The following is a 15,053-nucleotide window of genomic DNA, read 5'->3' as shown; positions in this document are numbered from 1 at the left end:
AAGAAAAGTACTCAAGTTGGTGCAAATGGTGAGGAAATACACTCAGGGGAAAAGCAACAGCCCAGGACAACATTACATAATGAGATAAAATATTTAAAAATGCTTTGAAACTATGCAATGCTATACATAGTCTGCAAGGCGCTGGCATTAGCATTGCACAGACATTCTGCTAAGCAAGGTAAGACAATGGACGGAGATGGGTACCACCTGATGAGAAAAACGGCTTTGCAACAGAAAAGTGACCTAGAGAAACGAGAAGCAGCAGAAACGGTTGGCTTTTCAATCCCAACATGAGACCACAGACAGACAGTTACACTTCCAAATGCGAAGAAAAGAATTCAGTCATTTCTGGAAATATCAACCACAAGTGGACAGAGACAGCTCAGCCTCAACAAGCAGGTTCACACAGACCTAGGAAGTCTTACCAGGACTTCATCTCTCTTCTCCAAAGGTAAATCTTTGGGCCTGGCTCATTCCAACTGAAGCCTTTAATAAATGAAGAATGGAATGGGTTAAAGTGTAGCTGAAAAGGCTCTACCAAAGAGTTAGACAGGTCAGGACTCTCACTGTGCTGGCCGTACAGCTCTGTGCAGAGAGGGACACGGCAGGTTTAGGGATACAGTGCTCACACAACCAGTTACTTCTCTGCCCATTGGCTCAGCTCCAGCATTCTTGCTATGGGCCACTCCACTTGCCTCCTGTTCATTCCTGCCCTCTGCTGTCTAAACCTAGTTTATATCACCATGTCTAAAAGTAATAGACAAGAGGCTGCCACTCACTGTGGCTTCAATGGGGACAGCAGCTCCACACAGACATGGCCAAGAACAATATGGGTTTAAGTCTGGCCTTGGCAAATCTGTCAGTGAATTCTGAGACCGTCAACCACTTACGTAATCACTCCCCCTCTCTTCATTCACCTCTCTCCTTAGGAAAGATAAACTTAATACAGGATGGACCTTAACGTGTCACCCTTCCCAAGATCCACTGTAATCTACAGGCTTCAAGCCAAGGGAATGAAGAGCTGATGCAAGACATTGGGGAAGGCAGGGCTCTGCTTGGCTGCCAGTGAAGGGAAGGAAACCCCTCAACAGGGAGAGGCTCATGCCCTCAAGTCACAAGGGATTTCATGAGCTGCAGTGCCCTCGTGCTCTGGGGCATCACCCAGACCTAGGCAGCAGGGCAGGGAAAAGGGAGCTGAGTTGCTTCTGGGATATTTGGGGTCTCCCAGACTCGTAGGTTGGGCTTGAGATGCACTATTTAGCCTCAATAACATTTTTTTCCATATGAATTCTAGAAAGAATAATCTACTTTCAAGGGTAATTATATTCTGATTTCCTTTTGAACTCTCCATTGTTTATATTTGGAAATATTTTAATTATTAAAAACAAGATAGAAAAATGTATAACTTTTCCCAAAGAATTGAGTCCGTTTCCTAATTTACATATTGAGTTAAATTAAGTTCACCCTACAAAACTAGACTTCTGCATTTGTATGTGCTACAGCAAAGAAATACACTTTATAATACAGAGAAATAGCTTTAGAAATAAGCAAATCATTATTGGAACGTAGAGCTCTAAAAATTAAAAACCACTCTCATCATTCATATCAACAGAGGGAAGCAGCAGCAGGGATAAATAAAAGGTGCAGTCATCCAGATCTGAATTTGGCTCGCATTTTTATTGAGCATCTGTTGTGTTTTATGTACTTTGCTAAGAACTTCCACATATATTATCTCATTTTTAAAAAATATATATATTTTTATTGATTTTTTACAGAGAGGAAGGGATAGGGATAGAGAGCTGGAAACATCGATGAGAGAGAAACATCGACCAGCTGCCTCCTGCACACCCCCTACAGGGGATGTGCCCGCAACCAATGTACGTGCCCTTGACAGGAATCGAACCTGGGACCTTTCAGTCCGCAGACCGATGCTCTATCCACTGAGCCAAACCAGTTTTGGCTTATCTCATTTAAATTAGAGATGTCTTGTATATATGGACCCCTGCAATAGATCTGATTATAAAAGTCTTTGCCTTTACATGGAACTGATACATAATGGGTCACTACCCTCTCAACCCGTGCACACACAGCACTAATTTATGTGCGTACACACACACATCCTTAGCTTCAAAACGAAACTGGTTTCTAGTATGCCAGAGAAAAACCCCTCATCTACAAAGCCAACAGCAAAAACCAGAAACTAGGACACCGTGCATGAGAGCAAGCAGGGACCTCAGTTATGGCGGCTTTTAGAACCACTATATGTTAGCAGGATCAGGTAACAACAGTGGCTGGTAGCGAAGCTCTGAAAGTTGTCAGAAAGGAATCAATAATATAAATAAAGTAAGTGGATAACCCATTAAGGGCTTCACATTATGTTGTGTTATGAGAAGGTGTGTCACCTGAAACATGACCTGGCTCATCGCACACTCCATGTTCTCCCTCTGTTCTTTCTACTCTACCCTCAGCATTTTCTCATAAGGAAAAGTTATTTTTTTTCTTAACAAGTACTAGTAGATGCCATTGTCCCAGCGCTTGGAAACCTCCCCCTTTCAGGTCCCTCCCTCCTGCCCTTTTAAAGTTCTTTGTTACAATGCCCAAAGAAATCTCACCTCCACCTCATTAAAACCTGGTGATTATGTGGCCACTTTCTCCTTCTACCAACTGCTGTTTTGAGGTCATTTAATTCAAAGCAACCTTTACTGAACTGTTGGAATGAGTCAGCACCTATGAAGCAAGCAAACAAAGATGAACCAGGTGGTCTCTGCCTACCAGGAGCATATAGTCTCCTTATGGAGAAAGAATTATACCCAAACTAGAGGCCTGGTGCATGAAATTCGTGCACAAACTAGAGGTGTGTGCATGAAATTCGTGCACGGAGGTGTGTGCATGAAATTTCATGTGTGCAAAGGTGTGTGCATGCACACACTAGAGGAAAAGATGAGAGATCCAGGCACGGTAGCTCCTGATGAGATCTAAGTGTGGGGGGGAGCAAGCCCTGTATAGCAGACTCAAAATTGACAGAAGAAAGAAAAGTACTCAAGTTGGTGCAAATGGTCAGGAAATATACTTGGTGTGTGCATGCACAAACTAGAGGTGTGTGCATGAAAATCAAGTTGGTGCAAATGGTCAGGAAATACACGGAGGTGTGTGCATGCACAAACTAGAGGTGTGTGCATGAAATTTCATGTGTGCATGAAATTCGTGCACAAACAAATTATACACAAACTAGAGGCCTGGTGCATGAAATTCGTGCACAGAGGAGGTGTCCCTTAGCCCAGCCTGCTAGGGTCCCAATCTGGGACCCCTCGGGGGATGTCCGACTGCCTCTCACAATCCAGGACTGCTGGCTCCTAACCACTTGCCTGCCTGCCTGATTGCCCCTAACCACCTCTGCCTTCCTGATCTTCCCTAACCAACTCTACCTGCCTGCCTGATTGCCCCTAACTGCTCCCCTACTGGCCTGATCGCCCCTAACTGCTCCCCTGCTGGCCTGATTACCCCTAATTGCCTCTACCTCATCCCACACCCGGGACCCAGGATTCCCTCCTCCAGCCGGTCACAGGCACCTGGGACTTGGGCTTCCCTCCCTCTGGCTGGCTGCAGGCACCCAGGACCCGGGCCAGCTTTTCCCGGGCCAGCCACAGCCGCAGGGGACTGTAGGTGGTTGGCTTTGCCTGAGCCGCAGCCGCAGGTACCTGGGACCGCGGGGCAGGTGGCTTGTCCCTCTCCTGGGCCACAGCCTGGCTGGTCCCCATTCCTCTCTCCCCACTGCTGAGTGTCTGAGCCATTAGGTGTGACAGTGTGAGGATGTGAAGACCATTTGCATATTAGCTCTCTATTATATAGGATGTTCATTCACCCATTCACTCAATACACATTTATTGTTTCATGCATTCATTTAGCCAATATTTACTTAGCACCTACTTTGGGCCAAGCCCAGTGTTAGTTTGGGTTTCCCCAGAGAGGAGGACTTAAGTGGATGAGGTTTATTACGACAGTGATCAATGTCAGGAAACACTTTTAGTGAATAGAGACGAGAATGAGGCAATAAGGGTGTGTAATCAACTGAGCGACCACCTTGGCCACTGGGGCTTAATCCTGCCGTGCAAAAATAAGAAATGGTTCAGTACACACACCTCAGTTATCCCACTCAAGGGGCAAGGGAACTGGCGAGGTATAATCTTTAATACACCAACTCAGTCTTTGGTGGAGAGCTACTCCAGGGGCATGGTATTAAATCCCTGGCCCTTCTGGCTTGCCATGCCTGTATGGGCTAAATGGCCACGCTCCTGTGACAGGAGAAAGCTCTCAGACAGACTCAGGTGCTGCTGGTTAGAAGTGGGGCCCTATCAAATGGGGAGGGGGCACTGACAGCTAAGGAACAGGCACCACCTTAAGGGCCGGGAATGGGGGGTGAGATGTGTGAATGAAACAAACACCATTCCCTGGAATTTAAGAAAGACAGCACACGGCTGTGATTAATGCCATGGATGCCCTCCTCAGAGCACCTGGGTATTAAGAAAAATTATCAGTCTGGTTTGGGCAGGGGTGGGGCGAGGAGGCGACCTTTTACAGCACAATGTGAGAAGTGCTGGAGGGAGCAGGTGGGTGACCGCCTCTGAGGGAGAATCAAGGCAGGTTTCAGAAGGGAGATGTTGACTCAGGGTGCCTCTGGGCTCAGAAGAAATGTGTAAAACTAATAAATGTGTAATGTCTACCTCTCCGAAACAAATCGATAGGAACAGCGCGGCATCTCACAAGCACTGAGTTCGGGATATCTGATATCTCAGGGCTAACCTATTTTTGAAGCACTTCAAGAAGTGGAGACAACATGAGATGAAAGACAAATTATGGCAGAGTGGCCTCCAAGTCAGAGGCTTGATGGAATTCCTTGCTGTCATTTAATGGCTTGGCAAGACATAAAAATCTCTGGGTCTGTTTTCTCTTCTACAAAATGGAAGGGTCCCAGAGCTTGGAAACCTCCCCCTTTCAGGCCAATCCCTCAGCCCTTCCCCACCTCACCATCTGGATCTTTCTTGCAACCATGAGACAAATTTCATCCCTTCCATGTCAGTCACCCAAGACTCCCGTCTCCAAGGCTACGTCATTTCCCTGAACTCTAAGCTCCACCTGGCTCTGACTTGCCTTTTCTACTCCCACCTCCCACTCCGTCCTATCTCCACTGTGCCCCTCAAAGGGCAGGAAATCCTTTACCTTTAAACTTTTCAGTGTGTGTTCCCTTCGCCTTCTTTTTCTGGGTCCCACTGAACCCCAGCTCTCCCCAGTAACACTCTTACCCAGCAGCTCCACCAAGCTGTGGCTGTTTTCTCTCTCTCACACCTGGGGTTACTGGGGCAAGAGGCAGGACAGATGTGCTCCTTGCTCCTCATTGTGGCTTCCAGTACATCCTCTTCTCCCTCCTAAAACACCCAGCCTGACTCTCATCAGACTGCACAGCATCCAACTTGTCCAAGTTCGCTAAGGACCCCAGTTACTCCTCTCTGTCCTGGAAGCTTTAGCTCCTGACTCACTGATTCTCCCATACGTTCACATATATTGGCGATTTCAGTGTCCATATGGAGAATTCTTCCAATGCCCAGGCCTGGACTCGACTTGACCTCCTTTTCTCCAAGAGTCTTGTCCACTACCCCACCTCAGCCACCCCTTCCAGCTACAGTTTAGACTTTATGCATTCGTCATAATTCCAATTTCCAACCACTGTCTCCTATCTTTCCAGCTTCTCCCAACTCCAGCCACACTTAGATCCCATCAGGAACTACTATGCCTGGATCCCTCATCTTTTCACTGTCCCTCACCCACTTCCTACCCTCTTTCTCTTTTACTCTATTTAAATTCCATAGACAAGAACTATCACTTAAACCCTCAAGTCCTTGTACCTGTTTCTTGTTTGGCTAAATCACAACCCTGGCTAGACTGCTCCAACTCTCTGCCTACTCTCTGCCGTCCTGTGCAATGAAACCAATCTGGATTAAAAACGCCCAAACCGGCTGACTGGTCTCAAGGGCATCCTTATTGCTGTGCAATAAGTATTATAGCCCCGAGTCCATTCACTCTCCCACAACCCTACACAACTATTTCACAATTTATTTTCTTGCCTCAAACCTTCACTACTTCCTCCCTCCTTCTCATTCTCACTCTTCCTATTTCGATGAGAAAACTCAAGGCAATCAGAAAAGAACTTCTCTAAAATCTCCCACTATCACATCTACTTGCATACCTGTGCCTATGCCACATAGGTTACCTTCTCTCTTATTTTGATGGCTGAAGTATCCTTGCTCCTAGCTTAGACCAATTCCTTGAAACATACAACAGGTCCCAACCTCTCTCGCCCAGTTAAGACACTTTTCTGGCAATTCACCTCTCTCCTACTTGCCAGTTTCTCCCTCTACTGAATTACTCACACCATCATATAGCATGCTGTTATTTCTCCCTTCTTTAAGAAACGCCTCTCAAACCCATCTCCCCTTTGAGCAAAGTCTTAGTCATTTCAAGCTGCTATAACCAAGTACCACAGACTGGGTGGCTTAAACAACAGACATTTATTTCTCACAGCCCTGAAGACTGGAAGTCTGATATCAGGATGTCAGCAGGGTTGAGTTCTGGTGAGAGCCCTCTTCCTGGTTTGCAGAGAAGACAGTTGCCTTCTTGCTGTATCCTCACATGGCAGGGAGAGGACAAGCTCTCAGGTTTCTTCCTATAAGGGCACTAAGCCCATCATGAAAATACCCTCATGGCCTCATCTAAACCTAATTTCCTCCCAAAGGACCCATCTCCAAATATCATCACATTGGGGGTTGGAGCTTCAATATCTGAGTTTGAGAGGGGCCACACTCTAGTCCATAGCAATCTATCAACCCATTTTTCACCTTCCCTTTATAACCAAACTCCTAAGACAGTGGTATATTCACTGTTTCCATCACTTCATTAAAACTACTTCTTATCAGGGTCACTAATGCTAAATCCAATGGTCAGTTCTCATTCCTCATTTTACTTGGTCTACCAGCAACATTTGACACGGTCTGATCACATCTTCTTCTTGAAACACCTTCTCTACGTGGCTTCCAGGATACCACACTCGCTCCTTTATTTCCTTTCCTCAGGACTTTTTGCTAGTTCTTCCTTCTCAACATGATCACAAGCATTGCAATGCCCCAGAGTTCAGACCTTGGACCTCCACAGTCACTTCCTTTCCCCTGAATCTCAATCAGTATGATGAACTGCCTACCTGACATTGCCACTTGGATGGGGGGGGGGGGGGGGGGGGGCAGAATACAAACAAGTAAAGTAAAACATGCAGTGGCACCACAGACTGCATCCTGCTCCACACCACCTGCCCACACCTAGTCCTCTCACATCCTGTCCTCACGAGGAAATGGCGAACTTTATTCTTCTAGCTCCTCAGCCTGAACATTTTGGAGTCCTCTTTGACTAGTCTGTCCTGTACACCCAACATCTGATCCAGTGGGCAAATCCTGACAACTCTGTCTTCAAATTATATCTGAAATCCAGTCCCTTCTCACCTCCTCCCCTGAAGTCATTCTAGCTCAACAATCATTCTCTCTCACCTAAACACTTCCCAAGTGATGTCTCTACTTCCGCCCTCGTTGCCATCCGTCTATTCTCAGCACCATGTCCGGAATGACCCTGTGCACATACGTCAGGTCATGTCACTTCTCTGCTCAAAACCCTTCAGTGATTCCCAGCTCATCCAGAGTAAAAGTCAAAGTCCTTCCATGACCTACAGGCCTACATATCTGCTCTCTCTACATTCCCACCCTTCCAACTTCCTCTCCTTAATGCTTGCCCCCTGGCTCGCTTGGCTCCAGCCACACTGGTCTCACTATTCCCTCTTGCCTGAATTACTCCCAGATACCAAAATGGCTTCCTTCCTCACCTCCTTCAGTTCTGTACTTGAACAGCATCTTCTGGGCGAGGACCGCCCCAGCCAACCTATCTAAAATTGCAATCCCCTTCCCCACTTTTTCCCTCCTTAGCTCTTTTAACCAACAAACTATACATTTAACTTAACTTGTTTGTATTCTCTCTCCCCCATCTAGAATGTAATCTCCTCGAGGGAAGGATTTCTGCCTCTTTTGTTCTGGTGCCCAGAACAATATCCTACACATAGTAGGCAGCCAACAGATATCTGTTGACCAAATGAATGACTGAAATCATCATGAGGGTGGAGACTATGTCTATTCTTACTCTCCACCATATCTCCAGTTCCTAGCACAGTGCCTGGCACACAGTAAGCACTCAGTTAATATTTGTTTAGTAAAATAAATAAATGAATACTTTTGTTGTGAAGATTAAGACACAAAAAAGATATTAAACTATTAACAGAGTTACAGGAATAAAGAACCATTATTCCTGTTAGATCCTCAATGCAACCTAACTTAAATTTAACACTTTTTCATAGTGGAGTCCTTGAGTTACTTTTTAGTAGTGAAGGATCACATAGAAAGAGATTCAGAATTTCAGATGTGTGATATGCTTTTGTTAAAACAATATAAAACCCTCATAAGGTGACATATCTCAGGGAAGTGAGTAAGGTGGCCGGGGAGAGTCTGAAGTGAGGCGAAGCCAGCACTGCCGGCCCTGGATGTCAGTGGACTCTCTGCTGGTAAGGGGAGTGACAAGGACATGTGGACAGATGGGGATGACATGGACCTCTCTGATGATGGCTGTCCCCCGACCACCAGGCAAGCCTAAAAAATTTGGTGGAAGTGTTATGGTAGCAACAACAGGTGGTCCAAAAATCTATAAGTAGGGCTTTGAGATCCACTAAGGATCCCAATCTGTGGTTCTAGAGCTCTTCCCAACGAAGTTCATGAAGCGTCCGTAAGAACTGTTAGAAACATAAACATAAAATACACATCCAACCTCCCTTCAGTCCTTGAGGTGAGCCCACAGATATAAATGTGGACCCATGGGGTAAAGCATATCCATTCAGTGCTCACGTCAGTTTGGAACCATTATATGGTAGGTGCTTCCACCCACTGCCTGACCTTCCCACTAGAGCTGTACTGAAGTTTATTTGGATTCAGGGGGTCAGGCACAGGCCTTCAGCAAGGACCGAGGTTAAAGCTCCCCTCTGTGCACAAAGGTTAGCATGGTACCCTTTACTGCTAGTGTCTTCTTGTGCAATAATGGGAGTCCATCATTTCTCCGTGAGGCCTCTGTTGTCTTTTGGAAGGCTGCAATAAGACTATTTCCTCATATACATTTAGTTAGGATTCCCCCTGACCCAAACCTTTTAAATCTTATTTACCTGATTAAAACAAAGAACCAAGTAAAAGTATCTCTGAGCACCTTAATTTAAAGAACCTGACCTAGAAATTGCCATATGGCCATGAGGTTTTAGCTCTGAAGGTAAGGGAAGGAATGCTGAATCATTCTGCTCCTAAGAGACAAATTATAACACACCCTGATTTCAGGTCAAGCTTCTTTTTTTCTGTCTTGGTATCTGTCCCTGAGTTTGTGGCTATACTTGTTTTTTGGGACAGTTAATCGTAAAAACCTGTGGGTGGTCAAAGACCTTAATTTGCACTAATGACTCTGTCCTCATATAATGGCTCATCATAAAAACACTTACAAAAATTTACACATCCACTCATGATCTCCCAAACACAAAGGCTAATTACAGTAAAAGTCTCATATACTTTAAATTAGCCTTTAAAAGGCACCTCACTCATGCCCTAACCGGTTTGGCTCTGTGGATAGAGCGTCAGCTTGCGGACTGAAGGGTCCCAGGTTCGATTCCAGTCAAGGGCATGTACCTTGGTTGCGGGCACATCCCATGTAGAGGGTGTGCAGGAGGCAGCTGATCGATGTTTCTAACTCTCTAGCCCTCTCCCTTCCTCTCTTTAAAAATCAATAAAATATATATTTTTAAAAATAAATAAAAGGCACCTCACTCAGTCATCCAACAAACATTAACTGAAGGCCTACTGTGGACCATTATAGAGCATACATATGAGGAATCCCCAATCATTTAGTGGGAAAGGGAACATAAACTTTATAAATAGATGTTATAATAAAATATGATGAATGCTATATTAAAAGGTATGTGCAATGTGATTTGGCAGCAGATGGAAAAGAAAAACTGCTTGGGGCAGGCTAGGAAGTTCAAGAAAGACTTTATAGAGATGGGTGGCTTGAGCTGGATATGAAGGAAGAATAAAAGTTTACCATGTGGGAGGGACCTGGACTAGATGGGCATCGCAGGCACAGCAAATTTCAGTGCAAGGGGTGGGATGAAGTCAGTGTGGGCTGATGGTGGCAGGAGGTGGGGGCAGGTGTGGAATGGACAAGAGGAAACAGAAATTCTGGTTCTGCTGAGACCAGAATTACTGAGTATCAGTCCTTACTGCCAACCTAGATACCCTTATTGATGTTTATAAGAGTTAATATGTAAAAAGAACCTACAGCTGTGCCTGGCACACAATAAACACTATGTACATTTTGCGTTGGCTATTGCTATGCGCATTTTGGTGCCACATTCACCACCATCTCATTTCCGGGGTGAAGATAATTAATAAATATTAGTTGAATGAATGAATGAATGAAGAACTTGAGGTTTCTAAGAAGGAAATGAAGATGGATGTGATTCTCATGATGCTATATCCAGCAGAAAGGTGAAGGGCAGGTGTTTTCTATGGGATTGCTTCAGTCACCTGAAGGTCATTCCACTTTTTCCAGTCGTCTCCCCACCCAAATCTGTGCTGGGGAGTGTAGATCACTGGGTTAAAAATAAACAATCATAAAACCTTGCATTTGCATAGCATTTTCAGTTTACTTGTATTAGCTTAAAAATAACTATAGTCTTTAAATCCAAAACTTTCCATCTCTTGTCTGAATCCAATTTCCAGATACAACCTGAAATTCTTTCTCTGGACTTGAGCCTCCACCGATGGAAGCTCAGGAGAGGATTTAAGCAACTGCCGGAGGCACGGACTCCATCCACTCTTTCACCCTGGGGAAATGTTCTCAAGAAGGAATAGAGAGGATGAAGGTGTGAAGACTTTGTAAAGATGGCACCTTAACGTCCTCAACTATGAAATTACTTTGCAAAGTCACTATCCAGTTTCAATTTAATTCAATTTGGTTCACTTCCACATCTACTGAGAAAAGTACTATAGGGTGCAGATGTCCCAAAGCATACTTATCCCACATCACGGGGCTTGGAATGAGGACATCAAGTTTTTAACTGTGGGTTTGCTGCTAACTAGCGAGATGACACTGAACAACTCATGTCATGTCTTTGAGCATCAGGTTCTTCATTTGTAAACTGAAGGGATGATCTCAAAGTCCTTACCAGCTCTCACATTCTGTAATTCTCAAATGGGCAACAGCATCCATATCATTATGACTATCTGTTTCTATATTTCAGAGACAGTACATTCTAGAGGTTTTTTTCCAGAAGGATATTTTAGCTTAGCAAATTGCCAAGAGTTTTCTATAGTTTAAATACAGAAGAAACTGGGAAATAGAGCCCATAATCTTTAGTTATTCAAAATGTTTGAGTGCCTATTGTGTACAAGGCACTATTCTAGTCACTATTACAGCATTGAACAAAACAAATGAGCTCTCTCTTCTCAGGGAGCTCACTTTCTTGTGCTTTAATTAACCCACCCAACAAATAAATCTTTTGATGGTCTAGATGGCAGAAACAACGATCTAGTAAGTTTGCTTTATGTGTTGTGAAACGTGTGTGGCTATCTGAACTAGCAAAAACAAATTTTTTTAAATGCATCAAAAATACCTGTTTTCAATTTCTCCACTGACCAGGCAAATAACCATATAGATTTTGTTGTACTTTAAAAAGTAATAACTCCTGGTTCATTAATTGATTGAGAGACACATGACTTCAGTAAAATTTTGTTTAGTAAACAAAAGGGTTTAAATGCCTTCTGCAGCTCTAGAATTTAATTTTCTCTTTTTTTTTTTAGGGCTGATTCTTTAAAATGGGGGTTTAGATATAAAACAGAGAACATTCCCCCACTCTTTCACAGCATGTTTGATGGGTCTATCACAGGAACATGTGGAATTCTGGTTACAGTATCTAAAAAAGGCATCATTACAAGTTGTAAATAAATAAAATGAAGAGCAAACGAAGCAACCCTGGGTCTAGATCAGTAAAAATAACAGATTATCCCACTTAAGTATGGTACTGACACAGAATTTCAGAGCTGGGGGAATCTTAGCCCTTAATTTTATAAACTAGAAACCTGAGATTCAAACACATAAAGTGTCTTGGTCAAGGCAAAGCCAGGATACTTGTTAGCAGCAAAACTGTAATAAAAATCCAGGTCTGCAGATTCCCTGTAATTTAGTTCTACATTAACTGGGAGCTTTATCAAGTCAAGGAGGGAGAGAGAGATGGTACTCTTTATGGTTGACAGACACTGTTTTAGACTAAATGTGAGACATCTAACGTTTGTAGTATATTTCTCCAATAGGCTATACAATCTGATACTACTTATCAAGGATTTAGATACAGTTTTGAATGAAACATCTAGAACAGACACATTCCACTAAGAAACAGGTCATATTCAAAATATCATTTGTAAGTAGCCAGTTCAGAATTTGGAATCCCTTTCCCCCACCAAAGAGAAGTAACAAATTATGAGCTTATTTAAGCAAGTGTGGTTGAAATAATATGAAAGGTATCCCAGGAAGCACCCTCAAATAGGGCCAAAATCCCTTTGAGTCCTACACCCCCCCTGAAGTGGCTGCAACCCAGGGCGAAAGTTCCTAATCCATAGATTCCTAAGTCAGACTGCTTGCATTAAGAATAATTAAAAATACCTAAAAACATTATTAACCTTTTGTGGTCAGGGCCACAGATGATAACTATGCCTTACCAGAGAAATCTCTTGGACACAGCAGTGGAGAAACCTGTGAGACCAGAATGGTCTGTACCTGGAATCTTGGCTTTTCTGGAATCAGAATTCAACATTTTTTTTATTTTTATTTTTTAGGGGAGAGGATGAATTTAAAGACAACCCATCAAAGATCTACTCTCCCACTTTACATTCAAGAGGTGACTCCAATCTTTCTGAGATTTCTCCCCATACGTAGGTTCCTACTTTGGGGATGATATTCCACGTAGTGCGTTATTGACGCTTACACACTCTTGGAAAACTTTTAAAACGCTCGTGTTAATGGCAATATTGTAAATTTAACGTGGGTTTCTATAAATCTAAACTGACAGGATATCGATGCAAGCAGAATTTGGGATTGGCAGCTTGCTTTTCCTCCAAACGGCTTCGGGTAAATTCGAGTTCCAACTAAAACAAAGTACCCTAAGGAAATTCACTCCCGCCCTCAAATCTTGGCCTCAGGGCCGATGGTGGTGGTCAAAAGAAGCTTTCAAGGTTAGGAGCCAGATCCAACCCCAAGAGGTCTAGCAGGGGACAGCGGCCGGTTTCGGGGACCCGAAGGAGACTTGCCTGGGGGAGGCCCGGCCGGGGGCGCGCTCCCACGGGCCGGCTCTCAGGACCCCTGCGCGCCCGCGCCCCGCTCTCCCGGGGCCCGCCGCACTCACCGAGGTGGCCGCCGATGACGGTGACGGCGATCTGGTCCATGAACACCGCCCTGAAGCGCACGCCCTGCTCGGAGCAGCGCTGCTGGAGGGCGCGCAGGATCTGCACCTGCGGGTAGTCTTCGCAGATGCGCCGGTCCGTCAGGAACCAGAGCTGGGAGCACATGGCGGCCAGGACGGCGGCGCCGGCGCGGCGCGGACCCCGGGGCTCCCCGGACGCTCGCTCGGGGCTGGCAGGCGATCGCGCGCCCGGCTCCGCTCCCGCCGGTGCGCCAGGCGCCTCTGCAGCCCTGACCCAGCGAATCTGCCGGCCACTGAGCGCCGCCGCCGGCCCCGGGCAGCCAATCAGCGCGCGGCGGCGGGCGCGGGCCGGCCGCGCGGCCAGCTGCAGAGGCGGCCTGCGGCTGCCGGGGGAGGGGTAGCGGGGCCGGCAGCCTGCGGCGGCCGGGAGGCGGGATGCTGGCGGGGTTCGGGGCCCCGGGAGCCGGGGAGCCGTGGGCGGGCGACCGTGAAGCTGAGAGAGGGCATCCCGCCCTGGACCCCAGTGGGCGTGGCGCTGCCGGTCGGGGTGGGGCGGTTGGAGCGGGAGGGGCCGGGGCGGCGGCCGGGTGGCCTGGAGGGGGCGGCCCAGCTGATGGACTATTGTAATGATGCGCAGCGGGATGTGTCCCGAAGGCGATCGCGAGCTTGGTGGTGGTAGTGAGGGGGATGGGTGTGTGTGTGGGGGGGGGGGGGGGGGGGGGTCTAGGGGCTGCGGTGACCGGTGGCCCCTTACAGAGCCTGGGCAGGGCCTCAGGAGCCTGGCGAAGGTCACCTGGCTAGGCCCCCAGTTGGACCCTCGCCTTGGAATTCTCTGCCCAAAAACTGGCCTGGAGCAGGAGGTAGGGGTTGATGGGGAGTTGGGTTTTAGCCGTCTCCCGTTTAGATAGTTTGAAGGCACATTTCTCAGGGTCTCGGATGTTCTTACAATGGACACCCCCTCCTAGTTTGCAGTTCTGGGGCTGTAGAACCTCAACGTGATGAAAAAGGATCTGTGACTCCTTTTTTAGTGAAATAGACCTCTGGCTGGCCTGGCCCCTCAGTTCATACAACGGAGTCATCTTTAAACACCATCCTTGGTCCCAGCCAATTGCAAATTCTGTCCGCAAACAGCAATGTTTGAAGCCAGATTTTTCTTTCTAAATAACGGCTAGACTGAAGTTAGCCATCTTTGGAGATTGCATTTGCTCTTCCAGCTTATTAAAATATATGTTGTTGTTGTTTTGGCTTATGGAAGCAAGAGTGATTTCAAGGCAGGCCCAGCAATGACAGCTTAGAAATGGGGAAAGATGTCTCAAGTAAGATACAGGCTTCACTATAAAGTAAATGTTATGTAGGTGCATTCATTTAACCTCTAACTGTGCCTTTGGAAAAGTTCTGTCTAAACAATTTTAATTATTGTTCAAGCAAGTTTAAGTAAATTCTTTTATGTTACAAAATTCAC

General features: G+C 45.9%; 1 protein-coding gene across 1 annotated transcript in view; it reads right to left on the bottom strand.

The window, feature by feature from the left end:
• Positions 1-13,798, bottom strand: part of RIMKLA (ribosomal modification protein rimK like family member A) — a 36,291-nt gene extending 22,493 nt beyond the window's left edge. The window contains exon 1 of the mRNA XM_079777772.1: positions 13,574-13,798. Within this exon, the coding sequence (XP_079633898.1) occupies positions 13,574-13,736 (163 nt within the window). The 5' untranslated portion in view covers positions 13,737-13,798. The remainder of the gene's footprint in view (positions 1-13,573) is intronic.
• Positions 13,799-15,053: the final 1,255 nt, after the last annotated feature.

This window comes from Cnephaeus nilssonii (assembly GCF_951640355.1).
Source record: "Cnephaeus nilssonii genome assembly, chromosome: 7".
Lineage (NCBI taxonomy): Eukaryota > Metazoa > Chordata > Mammalia > Chiroptera > Vespertilionidae > Cnephaeus > Cnephaeus nilssonii.
Note: the sequence above shows the minus strand (reverse complement) of the source record. Positions and strands in the feature narration are given on the sequence as shown.